General features: G+C 37.0%; 1 protein-coding gene and 1 pseudogene across 6 annotated transcripts in view; both read right to left on the bottom strand.

Annotated features, from left to right (window-relative positions):
* EML4 (EMAP like 4) overlaps window positions 1–15,525 on the bottom strand; it is a 175,395-nt gene that overhangs the window by 17,210 nt on the left and 142,660 nt on the right. For all 6 annotated transcript variants that reach the window (XM_069071585.1, XM_069071584.1, XM_069071586.1 and 3 more), the window contains 3 exons: window positions 15,266–15,333; window positions 6,714–6,802; window positions 2,794–2,891 (listed from right to left, as the gene is read on the bottom strand). In XM_069071585.1, coding sequence (XP_068927686.1) covers window positions 2,794–2,891; window positions 6,714–6,802; window positions 15,266–15,333 — 255 coding nt within the window. The remainder of the gene's footprint in view (window positions 1–2,793; window positions 2,892–6,713; window positions 6,803–15,265; window positions 15,334–15,525) is intronic.
* Window positions 9,269–15,259, bottom strand: LOC138148764 (mitochondrial import receptor subunit TOM70-like; annotated as a pseudogene).

Raw genomic sequence — 15,525 nt, 5'->3', positions numbered from 1 at the left:
GTTATTCCTTCTTTCTGGGCAGGATTTTTTTTTTTTTGTATTTAGAAATCTATAATAATTCTTTATAGTGGTTGCTATCTTCTATTACTCATCTTTCCAGTTTTAGATCCTGAATTGGAGCTTTTTGCCAAAGCTAGGCTCTGCTTCCTTCAGAACTTATTGAGAGGGAGTTCAGCTCTGTCTGATTCCAAGCGGTATTGACCTTCACATCACAGGGTGTGTCTAAATTAGAGCATTGGTAGGTTTTAGGCTGCTCTGGATTTCTGGGGTTCAAAGTGCTAGATCCTCTGTATCATCTTAGGATAGAGTGCTAGGGACCTCAGAAGTCCTGTGCATGGGTTAGATGCTTCTATCTCAAAAGATTAACTAAGTCTGAGAGGAAATAGTTATTGAAATCTAAGGGATCGTGACAAGTGTAAGGTAAACTAGGATTTGTTCACCAAACACTGGCATATTTGAAATAAAGCATAAGAAAAGCAAACTTTGAGTGCAATTTGTACACTAACTACAACACAGCAATAGCAAAGTACTAGAATAACTATGCATAATGAAGATCCCGAATCACCCAGAAAAGTTTGTTATATTTGCCAGATTCTTTATTACACAGAAAGCATACAATACAAAAAATATTTCTAGTAAAATGGCCCCTGGGGGTTGGCATGAAATGAAAGATCTGAAATAGTGGGTATATAATAAATCTCTAAAGTTAGAGATTACACTATTATTATTCCAAGTAGTGAAATGGCAAATGGATGAGAACAAACTAAAATTTCTGAGTGTTATGTGAACAGAAAGAAAAGTAGCCGATAACTCCCAAGTTTTGAGTCTGGGTAGACTTAAATGTTTCAAAAGAAATAATGAAGCTGGAAGGAGACACGAGTTTGTGTGTGTGTATGTGTAATAAATTATAATTTATAAATTATATATATATGTATAAATATTTTGTGTGTGGGGGGTGGTGGTGGGAGGTGTGAAAGGGCAAAGAAGAAAAGTGGTAGGAGATAAAGAATTCCATTTTGGACACTGTAAGTTTGCAGTGCTGGAAAAACATCTAGGTTTGTGGTAGGCACTGAAAATTTTAAATGGGAGCTCAAAGAGATAATAACTGAAATGAGAGGAGTACATAAGGCAGCCCAGAAAAGAAAACAGAAAAGAGAAAGTAGCTTGGGACAAAGGTTTGGGGGATACTGATAATTAAGGAGTAAGAAGAAGGGGAAGAAGATTTAGTGAAGGATATAAAAAATGAATAGCCAGAGATAGGTTGGAAGATAATCATGAGAGAGGAGTTTCATGGAAACCAAGTGAAAAGAGAGAACATATAGAAGGAGGTAGCAGTTTCAAGGCAGTTATTGGTATGGAAAGATCCAGAAGAATGCAGTCTGTAAAAAGGCACAGGTGACCTTAGTTTCTCTGAGACCTTTTTAGAAGAATAATGGCAGCTTCATGGCTATGACCTTAATGGTAATTAATTTCACTAAATCCAGTGTCTAAAAATTTTCATAATTTCTGTTGAACTAATAAAAAAAATAAACATGATTGCTGCTAAATCCTAAATTACATTTCTATTAGTAGATTTTGTCCAAAAGTTTGGAGATGGTATGGTTTCTGAAAATGGGCATTAATATGTGAACATACAGCAGGTCTTTTAGACATGTCCAAGTTTATAAATAGAATTCTGCATGAGTCATAATATATAAGGACAAATATCACAGAGTTCTATCCAAATTTACTTTATCCCTAACTCCTTAAAAGATGAAAATTTTAATATTTTCTTTAAAAACTGTCAAATTATTTTTGATAGCAACTGTTGTTATAGGATGAGTAATTCAATCCTTTAAACTACAGACCACAAACTCATTTTTATCTGCCCCTCAATGCCAAAATATTTTATTTCATATGTTGATAACATTAGCTTAGATGAGAATTTGATCATATTTGAAATTTATTTAAACCTTAAGTGCTGACTTTATGTGAGGTGCCAGGGATTCAAAGAAAAACAAGCTACTTCCTGCCCTTATGGAGTCTACATTCTCTTAGGGGAATACAACACCTACTTACATAAATACAAGCAAACAGTATTGCTTCTTTTTTTTGGCCTTTTGGAGAGGGAAGGAAGGGAAACTGGGTTTAAATGACTTGCCCAAGGTCACATGGCTAGTAAGTGTTAAGTGTCTGAGGCTAGATTTGATCTCAGGTCCTCCTGACTCCAGGACTGGTGCTCTATTCACTGCGCCAACCTAGCTGCCCCCAGTATTGCTTCTTAATAGGATAATTCTGACAAGTTATTTGTATGTTAAGGAAGGGACATGACGCTAGCATTTTTCCTTCCTTTTTTCCATTTTATTACTCTGAACATTAAAGACACAGTCTAAAATTTGTAATTTCCACATATACTGTGGAATAGGTGATGATTGTATATGAAATTGTGAATCTCTATGAAACTGGCACTATAGCAAGAAAACAATTAATAGCCATTCCTTCCTCTACTGTCTCATGTCAAAGAGAGCTATGGGAATATTCACAGCTAAAAACACAAGTGTTAAAATCTCATATGTATATACATATATATTTCCTTTTTAAAGTAAACATGGATATAGATATGTAACTCTAAGGTAATTTCAGAATTTATCAATATGGATTGATATCTAAAGCTGTGCTACGTATTCAATAATAATTATCTTTAAAAGCTGTATTAACAAAAACATCTACATTTTTTAGTAAAATTTAAACATCTATATCAATGTATATGGACTACCTTCACATTAAAAAAAATTCATATACTATGCAACTTACAGTGCATTTTCCGTATCTGCTATATTTTCTTCCACTTTCTGAGACTACATAGAGGTAAATAAAGTTGTCATGGGATCCTACAGCAAGGAAGGTGCCATCTACAATAAAAGGTGAAAAGATTTTCACAAAGTAAATATACTGCCAATTTCATTTACTCCTTATTTCAACGCTCTTATGTACAATGATATGTTTTTAATTCAACTTAACAAACATTTAAGTGCTTCCTCAGGGGGTAGCCCTGAGATGCTCTCCCCACCTCAATTCTGCCTCTCGCAATCTCAAGTTTTCTTTTGAGACTCAGCTTCCTCTGCATGTGCCTTTTCTATAGCCTCTCCCAGCTATAGTTACCTTGTATCTGCTATTTGTTTGGAAAGGGATATATTTGTATCCATATGCCTCTCTTAGAATCTAAGTTCCTTCAGGGTAAGCAGTTTCACTTTTCTCTTTGTACGTCCAGTGTCAGGCACCCAGCAGGAGCTTCATGAGTGTTTGATTCAAAATTTAAAAAAAAAATAGTCTTGCCCTTAAAGAACTTACAGTCTATTAATAAGGCTGAGATGCTCTAAAATAACAATAACACAAGTTAGAAAATAACTAAATATCATTAGAACAGATTAAATTGAATGGCCTGAGAGATTTGAAGGAGGGATCATTGCTTGTTGGAGTCCCATAAAGTTGGTAGTGCTATATAAGCTTGGCTCTGAAGGAGGAAAATTAATTAAACAGGTGAAGATACAGGGTGACTTTTCTCCAGCCATGGAAGATGGTGAGTGCAAAGGCACTGAAGCAGAGAGCAAAAGGGGAAATCTGGGAACAATGAGCAGTCCAGTGTAGTTGGATTATTGAATGCAACAAGAAGAGTACCATAAAATAATGCTAGAAAGGCTGGTTAGGGCTGGACTATGGATGGCTCTGAATGCCAGGGTAAAGAGTTTAAATTGTATTCAATAGGCAATGAGGAATATTATTTCCACAGTGGTGTGGGACTGGGTACAGGAAACTATTATCACCTCGGGGATGAGGGACAAGGATCTCCTCTAGGATCATAGCAGTGTTAATGGAAAGGAGAAAAAGGGAAGTAAGAGACTTTTAAGAGGTAAAAACAGGATCTGGCAACTGATTATACAGGGGACAGGTGAATGTTAAGAAAGGTTCAAGGATGACTTGGAGGTTTCAAGTCTGGGTGACTGAGGGAAACAGGAAAATCAGTGGGAAGAGTTGGTTTTCTATGGATGATTTCTGTTTTGAATTCAAGTAGAAATGTCCAGAAGGTATGAAATGCAGCATGGGGACAGGCAGTCTTAGAGAAAAGGAATAAGGAGTTCTTCAGAAAGGTAATAAAAGTAATAAAAGCCACAGGAGTGGATGTTTTCCAAGAAAAACTGTATATATAGAGAGCTAGCCTTGAAGAGTTTGTTGTTGCTGTTCAGTCCCTTTTCAGTTGTGTCTGACTCTTCATGACCCCATTTGGGGTTTTCTTGGCAAAGATGCTGGAGTGGTTTGTCATTTCCTTTTCCAGCTGATTTTTACAGATAAGGAACTGAAGCAAACAAGGTTAAGTGGCTTTCTCAAGGTCACACAAATGTTTGAGGCCAGATTTGAATTCAGAAAGACGAGTCTTCCTGATGGCCCTGACACTCTATCACTGTGCCACCTAACTGCCCTTTGGAAGATTTTAGGGACTGAAAAGGAGAGGGGAAACCAGCACAGCAGAGAGGAGGAACAGAGAAGACAAAAACCAAAGCATGGAAGTTAAGAACACATTAAGAAAAAGGGTAGGTCAATGATGACAAATACTGCTGAAATGTCAAGGAATGCTGGGATTGAGAGGTAACTTCAGAGAGAACAATTTCTGCAGAAGAGGAGGAAAGGAACTAAAATTCCAAGAGTAGGTGATTAACACCCACATAGAAGAGCAAAGACCAGTTTCCTTAAACATGTAAGGTGAAGCTGAAGGCAGTTTTGAGGAGCTGGCAGGTTCACATGAAATTTTTTTGGAATAGCATGTTTGTAGGCCATGGAAAGGTATCAGTATGAGGAAAGACACTGAAGGTGAAGGAAAGAATGGGGGTGCAGGGACTGACGGATGGAGTAGGGGAAAGTTGGGATGACCAAAGATATTGGAAGAGGGGGTAGGCTTTAGTAAGATGGAAGGTGACCTTAAGCTCTGTGAATAGAGAAGTAGGTGAGGATGGGAGAAGATATGTTTTAAGGTATGGCATGAAAGAAGTTCTTATTAAATCTTATCAATTTTGAATGTTGCTTAACAGGGTTGGCTAAATTATTTTTCATTTACTACCAACCAAGTAGGCTCTTAAACAAACAAAAAAGCTGCCATTTGGTCTAATGCATAATAATTGCTCAGAGTTGTAATACCACTGATTACTATAAGGGTGGACTGAAAAAAAATATTTCTAGAGGTAAACATAAAAAATAAACATACCAAATATGTTACCTGTGCCAGGATAATACAACTATTCTGTTTATCCTACCTTGTCTTCTTCTTGTTTTTTTTTTTTGTATCCTACTGTGTCAACTTACCACAATGGGCACTTAGTATTTACCAGGTACTCAACAAAGCTTATTGAATGTGTTGGTTTAAACAAACTATATCTGTGTTAATTCTTTATACTTAAAAAGGCAACATCAAATAAAAAGAAAAACAAGAAATGCAATTTCTTTGGCTTACTGTAATGGGAATTCTTTGCAATCCCAACACTTGAGGCAATCTTTTACTCTTTCATTGTATAACACTGAGAGTCAGTTGGGGATAACTAAGGAAAGCCTTGGACTACAGCTAGTTAGATAACTAGGGGAGAGAATGAATCCTCAATATAAGAAAATGATACTCATTTTAGCCAGGTGAATTGGGGACAAACTCATTAATTGACAAGGAAATTACAGATTTTTAAGGAAGCATAATTATTTCTTTGAAGTACATAGCTACCTTTAAACTAGCCTAATTAAATTTAGGAAATGCTTGTAATGACAAAGAATTTTATGTAATTAAGAATTCTTATTAAATATAATTATCAACCATGATTCTAGAGGGGTAATGATGAAAAATACTATCTCCTACCCACCTCATATAGAAAGGTGAAAGACTTAAGAGGGCAGAATAAGGAGTGGCTGGGTGGCACAGTGAATAGAGCACCAGCCCTGGAGTCAGGAGGAGCTGAGTTCAAATCCAGCCTCAGACACAACACAGGAATTAGCTGTGTGACCTTGGGCAAGTCACTTAACCCCAACTGCCCTCCGAAAAGCAAAAAGAAAAAAAGAGGGAAGAATAAGACATATTTTTAAGGGACGTGACTGATGTGAAATTTGTTTTGAATGACTATACATATTTGCAATGGGTTTTGTTTTTCTTTAGTTCTCAATAGGGAAGGAGTGTGGGTAGGCACAGAGAAGGCATATTTTTGCTGAATGAAAACATAAAATATGATCTAAAAAAGAATTATATATATAACCAATCAATAATTTCTACTATAGAACTTTCTAAGCTTTTTAATGGGACTTAAAAATCTGTTAAAAATTCTAAATATTCCTTTTATACTCTCATTTATACACTATTTACAAAGTGAGGTTTTGTTAAATAGATGTTAATCTACAGTCTTAAACCTATTCGAACTTTCAAATTAGTGGCAAATCAGATTTTAACTGTATTTTGCTTACATATTCAAATGCAATTATACCTGTTGGTTCTAAATAGCATGTGATTTTAAACCTCAAATGTTACTTAGCTTCAACTGAACTCTTTGAAGTTACCTGGAACAAACTCAATCTTATTTGAGAGAGAAACAATGCAACATTTAGTATCTCCAGGGAGTATAGAAAAGTAGTCAACTTTCTTTTAAAATTAAGACTATTCAATCATAGACATGGGTTTAATGCCATAATGCATGTTAAATATGCCTTACCTTTTGAGTAGCGCATCACTGAGAGCTGCTCATTACCATCTGTATGGATTGAAACTAGATCTCTAGTTTCTGCATCCAGGACAAACCACCTGTTAAGAAGTAAGAAATTAGAAAAAATTAAGTGCTACACTGCAAGATACAGAAAATAAATATTATAGAAGAAGACAGGGGGAGGGAGAGGAAATTCTCAGGTAGGAAAACATATGAATGAAAGGCCAAGATGAAGATATGAACATGGCATGCTTGTAGGTAGAGGTGGTCTTAATGTATAAGCAATGGAGGTGACCACCCATGTAGTATGATTTCAGAAAAATCCCTAACTATCTTGTGACTAATGCTTCTTCAACCTGCTCACTGATGCTCAACATTTCCTTAATAAAGTCGTTTCATTTCACAAGAAGTATGCCTTAAAAATGCAAATGAACCTTTGGGAGAAATGACAATCTTTTAGATACTTTCAGATAGCCATCATGTGCCAGTTAGGTTTCTCTTCTCCAGGCTGACCATTCCTCATTTCTTTAATTGATCCTTACATGGAATGAATATGAGGCCCATTACCAACCTGGTGATTCTTCACTGGACAAGGACATTTTCTTGCTTACAAATGTCTTTACTAAAATGTGCTGTTTGGAACAGAACAAGAGATTCGGATGTGGCCTAAAATCTTATCAAGGACTAGAAGGGCAGCTTCCAAGCTGTCCTCCTATATACCTCTTCCATTTCTTAGCCAAACTCCAAAAAAAAAAAAAGCTGTCTACAATTGTTGCCTCTCCTTTCAATCATTTCTCAACCCTTTGTCTTTTGACTTCATCATTCAACCAAAACTGATTTTTCCAAAGTTACCAATGATCTCTTAATCAACAAATCTGATGGTTGTTCTTCAATCTCCATATTTTGACCTGAATCTCTCTCTCCCTAGACCTTCCCTCTTTTCTGGGTTTTTATACAATACTCTGTCCTGTCAGTAGGTCAACACTCATTTGTTGTGAATACAAGAAAGGCAAAAACATGGTCCCAGGGCTCTAGTTCTAATAGGGGAGGCAGGAGAGGTGAATTAATTGTGTATACAGATAAATACAGTGTAAATGTAAATTAATTTCAGAGGGAAAGCCCCAGCAAGAATTGTTAATCAATTTGCCCAGGGTCACACAATCAGCAGTGGTATTTCAATTATCTAGTCAGATTAGAATTTACACTGAAATAGACATTAACTTGAAGTTAAGTTTTGTTTTTGTCCTTAGTTGTTTATTCATCAATAAGTATTTATTAAGTGCCAATTTGCCAAGCATTGTACACAGTGCTGGGGATTCACAGCAAGGCAAAAGACAGTCCTGTTCTCAAAGAGCTTTATGCAGAAAAGCAGAATTCAGCTTGATGAAAGGGGAAACTTCTTAATAGCTAGTGCTATCCAAAACTGGGATGAATTTCCTAAGATGAAGGAGATTTCTTCTTTCAAAGGATCTTTATGTAAAGGTTTAATGATCCTGATGAGCATGCTGTAGAGGAGAGTTCTTGTTCAGGTATGGGTAGAATGAGATGGCCTCTGAATTCCTCCCAAACTTTGAAATCCTGGGATTTTGTGAAACTGCAAAGGAATTTTCTTTTCATTTAAAATTTTTACTTATTTAGTTTCTAAATTCATTTCCACAAGATTTTGAGTTCCAAATTTTCTCCCCATCTCTTCCCAACCTCCCACCCCAAGATGACAAGCATATTGATTACCCCTTCCCGCAGTCTTCCCTCTCTTCTATTCCCTCCATCAACCCCCTTACCTCTGTGCCCTATTCCTTTACTTTCTTGTAGGGCAAGATGGATTTCTATACCCCATGCAAATGAATTTTGTCAAAAAGTAAAAACTTACTACTGATAACAGAAAAAAAAAAAACAAAACTAAACTAAAGGAAAGAGTATACAAACTAAGTTTGGCTACGTAAAAGTACTGATGTTTTAATGTCAATCGCTTTAAGGGTTGTGGGGTCAGTGGGCAGGAGATGGGTTCGGACCAAATGATTTCTAAGGTTCTCTCTAGCTATAAAATCCTCATTTTATTTTGAAGTAAAGTAACAATTAGGAGAAGCATTACATATCTAATTTTCTGTATAGTCAATTTGATTAAAATGCTAAATTTTATTTAGTGTATACTTTAGTTTTTCACAGTGTAGTTTATGTAGTCTAATCTTATGTTTTTACAATGTGGTTACCTGATCATAATTTTAAAAATAAAAGAGAATGCTTTAGAGGTTATATTGGGCTAGCTGTTTTAACTATGTTTTTCTTTCCTTCTCCTCCCTCCCTACACCTCCATCTTGGTTGCCACCTTGACTAGAGACTATGCCCTGGAGGATTAACCCTTCAAATTCCAGAACTCCCATCCCAGGTCTCCCAAAGTCCTGATTGGTGAATGCCTCACTTTTGGCTCACTATATATAAGTAGGTTGTTCTAGCCATGCTTTACTTTATTCCCCTGCCATTTTCTTTGTTGCCATACATATCCTCCCCTTTTCCAGTTCTAGAAATAATATAATCAAATGATACCCTTCCTTACTGGTACTAGAATGTTGTATCAATCTACTCTCCTATGGTTCCACCCATCTACCCTGTAACTTGCCCAACAAAATAAGTCCTTCCAAGCACCATTCTCCTGATGTGCCATTCCCCACTATTAGGGGGCAGGCAGGTCTCTTTAGACCTAACCAATAAAACAGCTTAGGCAGCTTGCTACATGGCTGAATTTTTTCAATGTAGCATTTATTTGGTGAATTTACATGAGTTCATTTACAAAAAGAAAAGTTAAAGACAAATGTAGCTTTCAGTGCAGTTTCAAATATTTTAAGAATTTAAGAAATATTTCAATGAGGATTTGGAATGATAATATTGCACAGCACATGTGTCATTTTCCTTTGTGTGTTTTTTCCTACTTCTGCCCAGGGGGAAGAAGGGAGAAGAGCAGAAGAAAATGTCAGTGTCAATGAAAATAAGGCCATGAGAACAAAAGCATTTAGAGAATCAGAGGAATTTTAAGTTGGGAATAAGAAACCCTCCTGAAGTCAACAGTGGTTATCCTGGAAGGTGCATAATTTAAAGACTAAAAATGGAGAGAGAGCCCTTAGATTTTAGTTGTCACTATCCTGGCTGTCAAAAAATTTCACTTCCCAATTTGCTACCTTTAGACCCATGATATCCTAAAGGCAAGAGTTAATACCTCTACAGTGAAAGAGGGACCAATCTTACAGATACCAAAAAGGTAGTGTTTTGCTCACGAAGTTCATTTGGTTTCAGAAGTATAAGCACTCAGTGAAAGCTGGCACTTTGGATAAGCAGCATCTCCTCACCCTGGACTCTGTATACTAACAAGGCTTTAGTTCCCCAAAGGGATGACATAAGGCCCTAATATAGTGTGGTATGTATTCTCTAAGGCTCAGGTTTAGTGAGACACTATCTAATGGCCCACTGCTTTAAAAAAGAAAAAGAAAACCCAAGCAACAAAAATGGGACACTCTGCTAGTAAATGAGGAGAATAGCCAAAAAAGACAGTCTGGATAAAAAGGTGACTAGGAATAAACAATGAAGTGAAGTAAGGGCTGCAGGTTGAATGAGAATAAAAATGTAAATAGATGGTCAGGTTTCCTAAACTGCCAACAAATTTCTAGATACTGACATTCAGGACCTCACAACAAAGGGCTCCCTGAATTAAAATGAAGGCATACCATACCCATACTTTTATATAAAAAGTAATGCCTCAGAAAAGGTACTTTTTCTAACTCTGTTACTGTAACTTGGTGAATACGCAAACATTTGACATTTCAGGAAATACTAGGCTCTTGACAATAACATTTAAGTCCTTAATAAATGCACATTCCTTTACAAAATTCTTTACTAGCTATTTTAAATCAAGTATTTCCACGTATCACATTCATTCTATTTTTATTTAGATTACATACATACGCCAGCATTTGAATTTCTTTTAAAAAGTGTACAACATTAAATCTACCAGTACCAAGTTCAGAAAATAGTTTTAGGCCTTTAAAAACTCATCTCCTTTACCTCTTGAATGATCAACTCCCCCAACAACAGTAGCAATGCTATTTAAAGTCTTCTAAGTCATGCAGCCTACAAGTCCTTCAAAAGAGATTTTTGCTTCTGCATGGTTTTACTATAGGGAGTTTGTGGTTGCTTTACATTTGAAGCTATTTATCTATCTCATCATTTATTACTGTTGCTGTGGAAAATGATAAAATTGATCTATAGCTGCCACCAGGTTCTTCCTAGAGTTATGCAGTAGACAAAGGCATTGTACCTCTGGTCATATTTATAGTTCTTTCTCAACTTAGCTTTAAAAACAAAAATATATTCTTTCCTTTGAAAAACAAATAATCAACCCATAGGCATTAAATGCATATAAAATAAATCTATTTTGTAGTATTCACCTTATTATTATTAAATTTTTTTGCTTTTTGGAGGGTAGTTGGGGTTAAGTGACTTGCCCAAGGTCACACAGCTAGTTTTTGTGTTAAGTGTCTGAGGTCATATTTGAACTCAGGTCCTCCTGACTCCAGGGCTGGTGCTCTATTCACTGTGCCACCTAGCTGCCCCTCACCTTATTATTTTTAAAACCAACATGCTATAAAATGTTTCTATATTATGTGTGTGTATATATATATATGTACAAAGAAATATACATAAATAAATAATCATCCAACATCCCCTTTCCCCCCATCCAAATTTTTATTTGCACGGTCAAATTATTCTTTGTTCTCTTTGCAACATTGTTTTAGCTATCCCGTTCTGTTGCATTAGGGAATAAACTTCAACACTGCAAACTTCTTTGAACAGCCACTCCCACATCACCTAAACATTAAACAGATGTAACAAATTACAAACACCACAAACAGAAAAATTAAGCTCCATCATTCACCACGGTCTGTGAGGCAAACATTTAAAAAGAGGGTCATTTTTCCTTTTTCAGCTGTTATTAGTGTAAGAGATTTTAATCCATATTTCTTTACAACTTCTGTTTGAGCATAGGCAGTATCACAAAGTGAATAGAGATGTGCCATCTCCATTTCAGATTTGGCTAGGTTAACTGCCTATTTGAATTGCCTATTTGAGTCAATGGCTTTATTCTGGTTTCCCTCTACACTTCAATAGTTCCCATTGCTTCATATGCAAAATCACACTTGGTGTCAATTGGCCATGCTAATAAGCTCCAAGCCTTTCTCTAGATCTTGTTTCCACTGAAGCTGAAGCAAAGCTTTATGAACATAAGTTGTGGCATGGTCTGGTTCCAAGTCAATACGTTTATCATCCGTTTCATCTGCTTTACCAAATTGTTGCTGATCTGTTAGTGCCTGGGTATACAATGCATAGCCTTCAGCACATCTTGGAAATTTCTTTATGACATCCTCAAAGCCTTTCATAGCTATCTGGACTTGTGTAGAATTATTTGCTGTGTAAACCTGACGATACAATGCAAAACACCAGAGCTTGGGCCAGGGCAGAATCAGGTCCTAATCTAATACATTCATTAAAATCTGCTACTGCTTTTTCAACCTGATCAAGAAGTATCTTTAACTGTTCTTGGTGGTGGTAGACACCTGCATTCTGGGGATCAATATCGGCAGTCATCCTAAAAAGAGAGCAAAGGCTGCTGCTGTTGTATATACATGCTGCCTCTTTTGATCCGGGCATTTGCATGAAGTATCACACTGGCATCTTCCATGCAGATGACCTGCCCTGCATTGGCATTGCCAAGTAAGCACAAGGTAGCTCGTAGCAACAATGCTTTGACTACTTATTTATCTTGGGCATCTATTTCTTTTGTGCACTCACTTATGATCTTACCATAGTTTTCTTCTTCCATGTATCACTTGGCCTTTAAATATCCAGAGTTTTCTCTAACTTCTTTTTTTTTTTTTTTCCTTTTGGAGGGCAATTGGGGTTAAGTAACTTGCCCAAGGTTACATAGCTAGTTTTTTTGTGTTAAGTGTCTGAGGCCTGAACTGAACTCAGGTCCTCCTGACACATGGCACTGGGCTGGAGCTTTACTCACTGTGCCACCTAGCCACCCCGTTTTTTCTAACTTCTAATGCTTCCCCTTCCTTGTCTTGGTCTTCATTAGCCTTCTCTCTTTTAAGCATAGGCTGAGAGATGATGTCATCAGTGAAGGCACTAAAGTAAGATTTAATGAACTGTGAACATGGCATCAGAGGCTCATGATTCCTGTATTTTTCTTTGGCCTTTTCTTTCCCAAGGTGTTTAAGAACTTTATCAGATAACAGCATGCTTTGTTGGTTTTGGAATCCTTTTAAAATACAAACTGTGACATCTTCTAAACACTCTTATTGTCCAGTTTCTCATGGTCTTTCACACATCTGGGATTAAGCTCAATAGTCTTTGTACAATCTCATGCCACCTCTTTCCACTTATGCAATTGTTCAAATGCATCAGCTCTGTTCTGATAAAATGCAGAAAGGCCAGCTTTTTTTCTCTGTAGGAACTTTGTATAGTACTGAATGGCTTGTTCATATTTTCCTGCTTTAAAATACTTGTTGACTTTGTTCTTTGTTGATTGGGCTCTATCAAGGGGATCTGTCTCCAGTGCCCTCCTGATGGCCCTGTCCTTGGGGGTCTTCCTCTGGCTGTTCAGTTTGAGGAGGCCCCCTGGTATCGCCCCAGCCAGCTCCACAGGTACACAGAACATGCGCTCAGAATGAGTGGTGCCCTGACTGCCAGCAGCCAGCTGCCAGTGAGGCAGGTCCCCCATGCTGGAACCAGATGCCTTGTTCCCCAACCCGGCCATGGCACTGGGGACCATTGACGTTGCTGCCACCACCACCACCACCACCGGCTTAGAGGCGGCCATGACTACCTGACCACTCCTCAGTCACCCCAGTCCCTGAGAGAGCACACCAGCCAGTGAGAGCAGCAGGGAGAGCAGGCGACAGAAATGGGGGGCACATGCTTGAATTCTTAAAAAACAAACAACTCTTCTGAAGTGAATAGAGAACAGACCTCTCAAATCCTACAGAAAGGTCTGACATGAATATAAGGATATGTGTTACTTTGAGCTTAAGTTACCAAAACTACCACTGATAAGCAACTGTGCTGGATATAAGAGAATAAATTCTTTCAAATTATTACCCTAAGGAGTTTAATTCTAAGAAGTCCTTTGTTTCAGAACTACTCACAAAAGCTAGGTGACACAGTGGATAGTGTTGGGCCTGGAGTCAGGAAGACCTGAATTGAAATCCAGGCTCTGACCCTGGGCAAATCACTTTACCCTGTTTGCCTCAGTTTCCTCATCTGTCAAATGAACTGGAGAACGAAATGGCAAACCACTCGAGTATCTTTGACAAAGAAACCCAAATGGGGTCACAAAGAGTTAGACACAACTGAAATGACTGAACAACAACAAATAACTTATTTAGAAAAGAATCTGAGAATTTAGACTAGTGGTGGAGAACTGTAGCCTCAAGACCACAGGTTCCCCACCCTGATTAGACTATATTTTAAAATCTTAATGGTACCAACAATTTACAAGCAATCACCTCAGACAGTAAAGAATCTTTTGATATTATCAATGGTTGAAAGTTTTCTTTGAGAGCTTTAGGAATAGTTAAGGAAAACAGTTTGTCTGAATTGCTTAAGCTACAAATATAAGTCAGCATTTATGAGTGAATTTTGGTATTATTACTTAAGTGTACATATAACTGGTAATCAAAGTGGGTTATTTTTGGAATATTGTATCTGAGCACTTAAAAAAAAGCCAAAAAACTCCATCAAGATTCTTTATGTTTTGGTCTCTCTGGTATGTAGATGGGTTAGGTCTTAGTAAGTGAATACACAAAGGATCAGGCTGAGGAAACTCCCAGTGTGAGCAATTAGGAACTCCCTCCACCTGAGGCATATCAGGTTAAGTGATTTTCCCAAAGTCATATATCCAATAAATATCAGAGGAAGAATGAGAAGCCAGACTTTCTTGACTCCCAAACTAGGACACTATTTTTTATATTACTTAAAAAAAATCTGTGAAAATTCTTAGAAATAGAGAAAATGTTTGTAATTGTGCAATAAATGATCAATATTCATTAACTTAATGGTGCAAGTTTATAGAAAAACAGATAATACATAAATGAATGGCTATTCTTATTGACTGCAATCCTGAAATAAATCCACGCAACATCTGAAAAGAGCATTAAGGCTAAAAGAATTAGAAAAAGTATATACTTTGATGTATAATTGTAGTGTTCTTTTTGTTTAATCACTAAACTTAACCTAATGCTTCAACTCTATTACTCCAATAAGAAATGATAAGGAAGGGAAACTTTCTGCTACTTTACATATCAAGGGAAGTGTGTACACATAAAATTTTTGTATTACAAAACCAAAAGGGTTCTCCGAGTACATCAAGGTGCCATCATAATGCCTCAGACAGGGAAACATTTCCTTAAAGATAGAAACTTCTCTAGATCAAAATGAAGGCTTTTAGAGAAACAGTAAGAGTTAAAGCACACCCCTCCCTTTCGAGGCTATACAGTTCACAAAGACCCTACCTGCCTGAATGCGTTCCTATGGCCACAACTGTGCCACTTGGATGGAAGTCTGCACAGTGTCCTGGTTCCTAGAAGAGAGACACACAGCTATTGTGGATTTCACCAGAAAGTCTCCATGGATGTAGAGAAGTCGTGGTAATAACATACTTGAATACTGAGTTAGGAGGTCTTACAAAGACATTAAATTCCAATGAACTTTATCACAGCCATGATAGATAACAGATGGAAATGAAATGGGAAAGAATGTTAAGACTGGAAAT

Source organism: Petaurus breviceps, unplaced genomic scaffold, assembly GCF_028583685.1.
Source record: "Petaurus breviceps papuanus isolate PSGF00001 unplaced genomic scaffold, PetGlider_PUasm1.0 90842, whole genome shotgun sequence".
NCBI lineage: Eukaryota > Metazoa > Chordata > Mammalia > Diprotodontia > Petauridae > Petaurus > Petaurus breviceps.
The sequence above is the reverse complement of the archived record's forward strand: the minus strand, read 5'-3'. Positions and strand labels throughout refer to the sequence as shown.